At 36.3% G+C, this 9,012-nt stretch overlaps 1 protein-coding gene across 1 annotated transcript; it reads right to left on the reverse strand.

Annotated features, from left to right (window-relative positions):
* Positions 1-260: 260 nt before the first annotated feature.
* Positions 261-5,792, reverse strand: LOC109217879 (probable pectate lyase 8). The gene is made up of 7 exons (XM_019382167.1): positions 5,565-5,792; positions 5,239-5,292; positions 4,722-4,799; positions 1,738-2,380; positions 1,536-1,639; positions 1,305-1,443; positions 261-1,175 (listed from the first exon to the last, which is right to left on the reverse strand). Exons 1-7 carry the CDS (start codon positions 5,642-5,644, stop codon positions 954-956), a joined length of 1,320 nt encoding a protein of 439 aa, XP_019237712.1. The 5' UTR covers positions 5,645-5,792; the 3' UTR covers positions 261-953.
* Between the last annotated feature and the right edge of the window lie 3,220 nt (positions 5,793-9,012).

Raw genomic sequence — 9,012 nt, forward strand, 5'->3', positions numbered from 1 at the left:
CAACCAAAATTGGTAAGTAAGGACACCTTAGGAGTTTCAAGTTATGGTTGCTCTAGTGCATTAACGGGGAAGTACTTCACATGGCAGTGTGCAGTAGAGGCTGGGAAGCCAGCAAGATACTTGTGGGCAAGAAATTGGCATGTTTTGTAGGTAAGGAATGGGCATGTACTATTCTGCCTAATCACATGTAATCCTTCTGGCATCCATATCTTCCAAATCATGTTTGGCACAACAATTCAGTTTACTGCAATACTCAACAATTAAGGCCAAGGAAAACTGCAATTGCCATCATAATAAGTCAACATTCGTTGACATTTACAATACGGGGAAAAGTAAAAAAGAAATAGGCAGCAATAACTTGAATTATGAAGCAAAACCATAAAATAATTACATTATATAGGATGACAGTTTCAGTAATTAAAGCTAAACATGTTTAACAATAAACCAGCAAATCAACTTTCATCTCTTTCTTTTTTTTTTTTTGGTTTCTTTTTCGTATGTGTCTGCAATCATTAATACTATGCTTCTAAAGTCCATATTGAGAGGAGAAGGAAAAAAAGAAGTCCATTTCCTATCAACCATATGCAAGATATGTAGTTTGCTGATCAAGATTGTAAAGCAAGCTTGGTAGAAGAGAAGGATAAATGATTCCAAGGAGAGAAGGACAACACTTCAACACCTGCTCCATAGATCCTCGAGTTAATTTTCCAGTTGAAGCAGGGTGAGGTTGAACACTGCTGAACTGGTACATTAGACAGGTGGAACAATGGACAAGGGGATTCAAATGTGTAAAATAAAAATATATTTCTTGCTGGTGATGTTTAGGAAGGGATGCAAAAGGTAGAGAAGGAATTAGAATTGGAGAAAATTGGCTAGATTACGTGACAATTTCACTGGACAGGTAAAAGTAATATGTGATTGTGTTCATCACCAAATGCTCAATGTCTTAGACATTAACATTGGCGGCCCCTGCGGCAGTTAAGTGCACCAGCATTTGAGGTAAGAGTGCCAACTAGTGAAGAGGACTTGGCTGCTAAGCTTGATGCCCTAGCATAACTGGCTCCAGCGCCACGTCCGGATGGGGTAAAGTAGGCTCCATTAAGCATAAGGTCTCCATCTGATCTCCAGTTCCAACGCTTCCACTCTCCTTCTGATGGCTCCACTCTATGTGTCACCTGCCAACCAAATTCCACCCAACTTCAATTACTTCTTTCTAAAATAAGAACATTTCAGTTTTGGACTCTTAGCCCCTTCTACTTACACTAACCTAATTACCAAAAAAACAGCAGAAGTTAGAAACTAACCTGTTTGGCAAAAGGGTTGGCTGGGGCAAGGTATCTGTTGCCTTGGCTGTTAATTGTAGGAGAAGCGCTGCCACCAATAGCATACATCTCCCAGTGTGTATAGTCATTGTTCACCACATGGAAATAACCATGTCTACACCTGCATATCCATCATTTTGCAATACTTTTAGCCTAAGAAGAGATGACAAAAAATGTTTAAGTGGAACAGAACAAATTTTACCACACATGTACCTTGGCATTCTCTGAATGAGACCCTCACCAAAATGGTTGTAGGCAATAGTCACTTGCATAATCTTGTCTCTAACATAGGAGTCGCTGTGACCCAATAACATCACCTGTTTTTTAAGTTAGATTGACCAATAATTAGTCTTTAAACTAAAACGTGGCTCACTAGAATCGAGCAAAGTTACTGCATCCAGGTAAAGAAATTAACCTCATTGTGGTGGGTAAAATAATTGTTGGAGATGGTAATTGCAGTTGATCCCATGATAGCATCAATGAGGCCATCGGCACAGTTAGCGAGAGAGTTGTGATCAACCCAAACGTGGCTGGACCCAAAGATGGAAATGCCATCACCATCAGCCATTGTCCTCCAACCATAGTGACCTGGCGAGCTACGAACCATGGCATTACCAGTTGGTTTACAATCATGAATATTGATGCCGTGAATAATGATATTAGTAACAAATTGGACCGTTATACAAGCCCCATAGGCAATATGAACATTCACACCACGCCCATCAATTGTCTTGAAACTGTTCATAATAAGCTCTTGCTTAAGTGTAATAACCATGTCCCGTTTAAACACAATCCACAATGGTCTGTCCTGAATTACAGCATGACGAAGTGTTCCGGGTCTGGGATTTACGGGGTCATCGTCACCTGCGTCAGTGACAACATAGTACTTGCCATCGCGGCCACCAATAGCATTGCGTCCGAAGCCAATAGCACAATCAGCTAGACGCTTGCGGTTACGTTGCCAATTGCGGTCACAACGCCAGCAATCGTCAATAGGATTTCCAGATCCACATGAGAAAAAACCCAATTTCCTCCTTTCTGTACTATTCCGAATGCTCCTGTGTAATCAAGAATTTGTAATTAAAGGTAAGAAACAGCTAAACCTAATACAATGGCTAGTATAACGCCATCCATCAAATAGTTCCAACTTCTTTGTGGCAAAATCAAGAACCATCTCACTTATTCAATTAGTACACGTATTTACCAATTTAGTCGTGAGTAATTCTAGTTTATACTTTTTGATAAGCATAACAGTAAAAGTTGGCACCACTGGCTGTCTTTTTATTTTTTATATACTTTTCGATAAGCAAAGTAGTGAATTATCTAAGGGAAGCAAGTAGCAAAATTAAAATTGGCCGATTGGACATGGACAAAAATAGAAATATCTTTTGAGGTCAAGTTAGTTAGTGAAGTGATAAAAGTGGGTAGAGGAATACGGTCTATACGGAACGGTACTCTTCACGTTTTCCTTGTAGAATAATTAACAAATGTTCAAATTAAATCTATAAGGTGGGCTGATAAATGCATCCAAGTGTCGGTAGGGTAAGTCTTTATTTAACAGACAAGTGTCATTTAATATGGGGATGGGGTCATGTCAGTACAGCCAGCTGATGGATCTTGGATTTGCCGGTGTGAGCCCAGATCTGATCGTTTTGGAGCTCATGCCCTTTCACTGGCTGGGAGATGCCACAAAGTACAGAGCCAACGCCATATTTACGTGGCTTACTATTTGTGAGAATGCAGATCCCTCTTGTAAAAATCAATGTGGTTCCTCTTTTGCTACATACGTAAAATTACCAAGAGTTTGATCTACAAATTGGTGCTTTAAGATTAGGTGTGCCATTTAATTAGGCCGTTAGATCCTTTTACTTCAAATAGCCGCATGTTGAACTTATATGCTTCGATAAGGTTTTAAAAAAAAATTATAGAAAATTCATGTATATTAATCCCTCCATTCCAGTTTATGTGAACTTATTTTCTTTTTGATCCGTTCCAAAAAGAATGATCCCTTTCTAAATTTGGAAATAATTTAGCTTAAATTTACAATTTTACTCTTAATGAGAAACTTCTATAACCACACAAATACTCTGGCCCCTTTTTGACTTGTTTAGGACCACAAATTCCAAAAATATTTTTTTTTTTTCTTAAACTTCGTGCCCAGTCAAACATGTTCACATAAATTGAAACGGAGGGAGTAACTTGTTATAACAGGTAATTAAATTATCTTATTTTTTAAGTTACTAATTAATCACATCTTTCATGGACGACTACTTGAAATTAATTAACATTTGCAAAAATTAAAGTGCGGATAAGATGTGATTTTCTACGAAGGATCTAAAATTTGCAGCTAAAAATGGCTTCAGATGCTAAATTATACTCAAAAGTGGGAAGAGATGCATGGGCCATAAGTTTTCTTGTTTGGGGTGTTCGGCTTAGCTAATCTTTAATGCTTAGTTAAAGGGGGAATTAGTTTGGTCTGTCACCTGACCACGTGATAAAGCAAATAGGAATGGTTTTTGGCCTGTGATTTCCGTATAAGATGGGCACAAGGGGAGACATTAACACACACATGCATGAGACCTTACATTTTAATAAAAGCATATTTAAGAGAGCAACGTGATAGAAAGTAAGTTAAACCCAAAATCGAACAAACAATGTGCACTGATATGTAAAGCCACCTTCTCTGCTCTCTCTCTCTCTCTCTCTCTCTCTCTCTCTCTCTCTCTCTCTACGTGAAACATGGATAAGAGGAAAGAAAAAGACACATGAAACTAATCAAAATGTTGCGTGATGCACGGATCTGGCAACAAGAGCATGTGGAAACAAAAAGGAGATACTACAACTTATGACTAACATGGCCTTATGCTAATCAATGATTAAATTCTCCCAAAAGGCATTTCGAGTTCCGTACTAATACCGGATTGGATGCCTAAACATATTTTCACGTTACCCAAAGCAAAAATTTTAATTTGTCCAAACTGATTTTTCTGATTAATTTAGTGACAGGATTAATTAAACTAATCATGCTCATAAAGGCTGCCATAGGGCGGTTTTGGCGCATTGCATGTGCATTATATTCTTTAAGACAGAGTCATGTTCAGTAATCTCTTTTACTGTCAAATTGGGCAGGGAGTGCAAGCAGCGGGAATTGGAGTGGTGAAAATTAAGTTAGGTGGGAAATGCTGTGTACATTAAAGAGTAACTGTGACAATGCATTTCATTTTGTGGTATTGATGTATGTACGGATCATGTGAGGGTTGAATTATTTCATATCCTACTACAGTTCATTAACTGTAAACACATGAATGCTGATAGGAAAAGAAAACTTAAATTTTTTGAATATTATACTAGTGATTAAATATATGCATCTTGATGATAAAGAAAGCAGAGAGAACTTACATGTCTACCATGGAAGCAACCATATCTGGATCATCTACAGCATGTTTTTCATGGTTTGGTACATTTTCTTCACTTAACCTGTAATGTTAAACAAATTGAATGACGTTTAGGACTTGGGTGAATCTACATTGACAATCACAACTTGGACTGAGGGAATTTAATTCTTCTAAAGCTCTTCTGATATATAATTTTGTTTCTATACACATTGAAAAAATAAAATTCATACGTGGAAGAAGTACAGATAATGAATTTTAGCGACTAATGTGGCGGTGGAGCAGAACATTTATGGTGCGCAGTTATTGTGCTATGGAATTTGGAGTCACTGGACGTACGGGTTTAAGTCTTAACGGAGTTATTGAACCAAAATTTTCCAGATCCAATCTAATGCGATCAATATCGTGTTTTAGATTCTAGAATGCAGATTGATTTTTAACTGATTCTACATGCACCAGTATATTGTAGGAAGAGAATATGAAATGGTATGTGACAGCTAAAAAGAAAATATCGAAAAATCTACCTGTTCGCCATTGTCGAGTTGTTTAAGCTCTGAAATTGCTTTGCTTCTTCAGGACTGCAATTGAAACGAAAAACGAAATCCAATGAGAAAATAGTAATTAGTGGAGTTTAGCTCCTTAATTGTTTCTATTCATAAGAACTAGTTGAGAAACAGAAATCGAGTCGTTAAAGAGCAGATGAGAGTATTCAGCACACTGATCAAATTCAGAAATTATCGAGCAAATGCAGAAGTTCCTAAGGTGGAATTTCAATAAACGAAGAAATCAATTCATTTGCTTTGACATTGCCGAAAATGAGCTTCTGAAACAATGAAACCACCTCAATTACCTGTTACTGGCAGTGACATTATTGATGGCTAGCATTATCACAACTAGCAATGATAGACATGATCTCCAAGAGACCGCCATTGGAGAAAAATCTCAAAAATTCTGAGTCTCCAAAAGCAGTACAATGTATGTGATTCTCTTTCAGAAAATTGAAGGAATTGGTGGAGGAAATTGAGCCCGAGATAAAGCATCAATGGAGGAAACCTTTTTATAGGAGAGATAAGAAGAGAGAGATAAATAACGGGAGGTGCTGTGGTTGCCTACCTTTGACATTGTTCAGTATACTTAACCCGGGTTTACTATCTATGATTGGGGTTAGGTTAAATTCAACTAAAACTGCTTATTAAAGCGTTTTGCTTTCAAAATAAACAGAGAAATAGGAATTGCCTAATTTCTTGCTGTCTTGTTAACATTTGAACTAATGTTACTATTAGGATTTAATTTATGAATTACTGACTATCCAACTGTCTTTTTGAAAATTAGACAAATGAATTCACTTATTCCCATACTAGAGAAAAAAATTAGGATAAAGCTGACAATTTAAATTTTTTTATTCATAATGAGCAATTATTTCTATTAATTTTTGTAGGTGACAATAATGTAGAATTTGTTGTGCTATCAGTGTATAGAAATTGAAGAATTAGCAATGTATAGTATTTTATTTTTTTCATCCACTTCAATATCGATTTCGTACTAATAAAAATAAAATCAGTGGTTATAGTTTGGTTATAGTGATTTAAGTTAAAACAACCCACTTAACACTTTATACCTAACTAAACTGCCACTGACTCACACAGACTTCGTTTCTCTATATAATTCCACTTCGTTTTCAGTTTTTGCTCACTCGTGCCAACCTGCGTCGGTTACTCACGTGCCACACTCTTCAGTAGTTCCCTTTTTCTTCTCTTCCTCTCTGTCTGAAAATTAAATTCAACCACCTACAAACGTTTTTAGCTGAATTTATTCACCGCAATGTACGGACCACTTTTTTCCACCTCAGCAATTTATTTACTGAAACTACTTCACTCGCGGAGGACGGTGCTGTTCTGTACTCGCTTAAATACGTGTGACACGTTTCCACGTGGGAGGTGTTGACGAACGACTTAAAATTTCGCAGAACCCGTACGGCATTGTCTCTGCTATTGATTCCTTGACTTTCAAATTTCTTGGCCAATTGACACGTGTCGGTTGCGTAGCTTTTTGCAAGAGGTTGCCAGCCCCCTACGTAACCAGTTTTTCCGGTGAATGTCCATACGCAAAATAGCAATTCTGAAAACAAAGTTTGTTTTTTTCGTTAATCATGACTAGGGAATAGGATTAGCTGGATTTTTGTTCTTGTTGTTGATAATATGATCGTGAAGCATAAGATTTCAAGGCTTTCATCAGAGGTAACCTGAGCTGCTGAGTTGTAATCGATTATTTTAGGTCATCTGGGAATTTCATCTCTTTAGTTCATCCCAATGCAGGCAATGCCGACTCCAATCTTGCACTACTAGTGTCTCATTGTCATTGTCAGTGGCGAAGCAACACAGCTATAATCGGGTCAACTAATGCCTCTTCGCCGAAAAAATACATTGTTTAAATAGATAAAAATTATTTTTTTAGTATATATACTATGTATTGAATCTCCTATTAACTTCTTTATGCATTTATTTTTTTATAAAATTTTGTCTCTCCTTAATAAAAATCCTTGTTCCGCTATTGGTCATTGCCATCTTCTTATTTATATACTCCTCTATGATAATGTAGAGAAGTGATAGTTCTAAATTACTAATATGTACCTTCATAAATGATCCCCACGGTGAGTTAGTTGTGTATATATGCTCTGCTTTGCAACTAAGCAGAAAAAAATATAAAAAATTAAAAAGATTTATGTTCTCTCTTCAGCAAAATGAAGAGAAATGACTGGGAAAAATAAAGAAAAAGAATTCCGTACTTCTATATCTCTATTTTCTTTTCCAACGGAGTGATGACCGACCAGGAAATTAAAGAGGAGCTCCGAATAACAATTGACTAGCCTACTTTAGGAGAAAGCAATATTGTGCAACCTCTAAACTAAAAGTTAGGCGTGTGCCCGAATCGAAAAACCGTACTAAATCAAAAAGTCAAATCAAATCGATTAAAAAATCTAACTTGGTTTGATTTGATTTGGTTTGGTATTGAGTAAAAAATCCCGAACCAACCCCGACATATAAATATATAATTTTTATATATACTTTTAAGATTTTATATAGAATTTTCTTTCACTATCCGGAAAAAAGCGACCAAAGTTGGTCGCTTACAGGTCAAAAAGCGCCCAAACTGGCTTGGTCGCTATTTTGCTGGTCCCTTTACCTTAGAGACCAAAGTTGGTCGCTAATACCAACTTTGGTCTCTAAAGTAAAAGGACCAAATATTTCGGGTAAACAATATACCGACCAACTTTGGTCGCTTTAATATTTTAATAATATAAATTTAGCGACCAAAGTTGGACTCTATATTTAAATTACGTTTTTTTATTTATTATTAATCAAAATATAGCGACCAACTTTGGTCTGTAAACCAAATATTATATTTTAAAATCTGGAAAATAGCGACCAAAGTTGATCGCTTTTTTTTTAAAATTTTTTTAATTTTTTTTTAAACATAAGCGACCAAAATTGGTCACTAATTTCAAGAATTTAATTATTTTTTTAACGTAAGCGATCAAATTGGTCGCTATTTTCCAGATTTTTTTTAATATAATAGCAACCAAAGTTGGTCGCTTTTTAGGAAATCTGGGTTAATTAGCGACCAACCTTGGTCGCTATTGCCCAGAAAATATTTTTTTTAAATAGAAAAGCGACTAAATTTTGGCAAAAACTGCCTGTTTTGGCAGCTACACCACCTGCCAGCATACCAAACTTCCTATTACAAACAACAACAACAACAATACCAATAACAACAACAACAACAACATTAACAACAACATTAAAACCAATAAAGTATAAAGTTCAAAAGAACTAACACATTAAGATAACAAAACTAAGTTAACGCTTATTACAAGCTCATTCGAAAACTGGTTCTATTGTCTAGTTCAAAGTATATAAAGTACTCAAGGAGTGTTCTTTCAGCATCCTCGTCCGAAAGTTGGATTGCCTCGCCCGACTCATTAGGGGGCTGACTGCGTATGAATTCCTCCACGTCAGTTGTGAAGCGGCCCTATAAGAAAAATTACATTGAATTAGTATTTCAAAATTTATATAAAAGTAAATCAAAATACTTAATGAAAAGTAAAAAACTTACATGTACAGTCGTGGCTCGGCCCTCGCGACCCACCTTTCTGGATCAATCTCTTTCTTCTTCTTTACAATACGAGTCTCATTGAATAGCTCATCTTGCTTCATTGGCATCATAAAGCTGTCTGGTGGCTTTGGTGATTATCCTCGTAGTACTATTCTTCGGGATGAACTTGGATACAGAGAAAAACT

This window comes from Nicotiana attenuata, unplaced genomic scaffold, assembly GCF_001879085.1.
Source record: "Nicotiana attenuata strain UT unplaced genomic scaffold, NIATTr2, whole genome shotgun sequence".
Classification (NCBI taxonomy): Eukaryota; Viridiplantae; Streptophyta; class Magnoliopsida; order Solanales; family Solanaceae; genus Nicotiana; species Nicotiana attenuata.

Bases quoted from the DNA above. Each gene is read 5' to 3' on its own strand.
- LOC109217879 (XM_019382167.1), bottom strand. From the start codon at position 5,644: ATGGCGGTCTCTTGGAGATCATGTCTATCATTGCTAGTTGTGATAATG. The intron at 5,293-5,564 runs GTAATTGAGGTG...TTTCAATTGCAG, and splicing joins AATGTCACTGCCAGTAACAG to TCCTGAAGAAGCAAAGCAAT. The intron at 1,640-1,737 runs GTTAATTTCTTT...CTTAAAAAACAG, and splicing joins ATTTTACCCACCACAATGAG to GTGATGTTATTGGGTCACAG.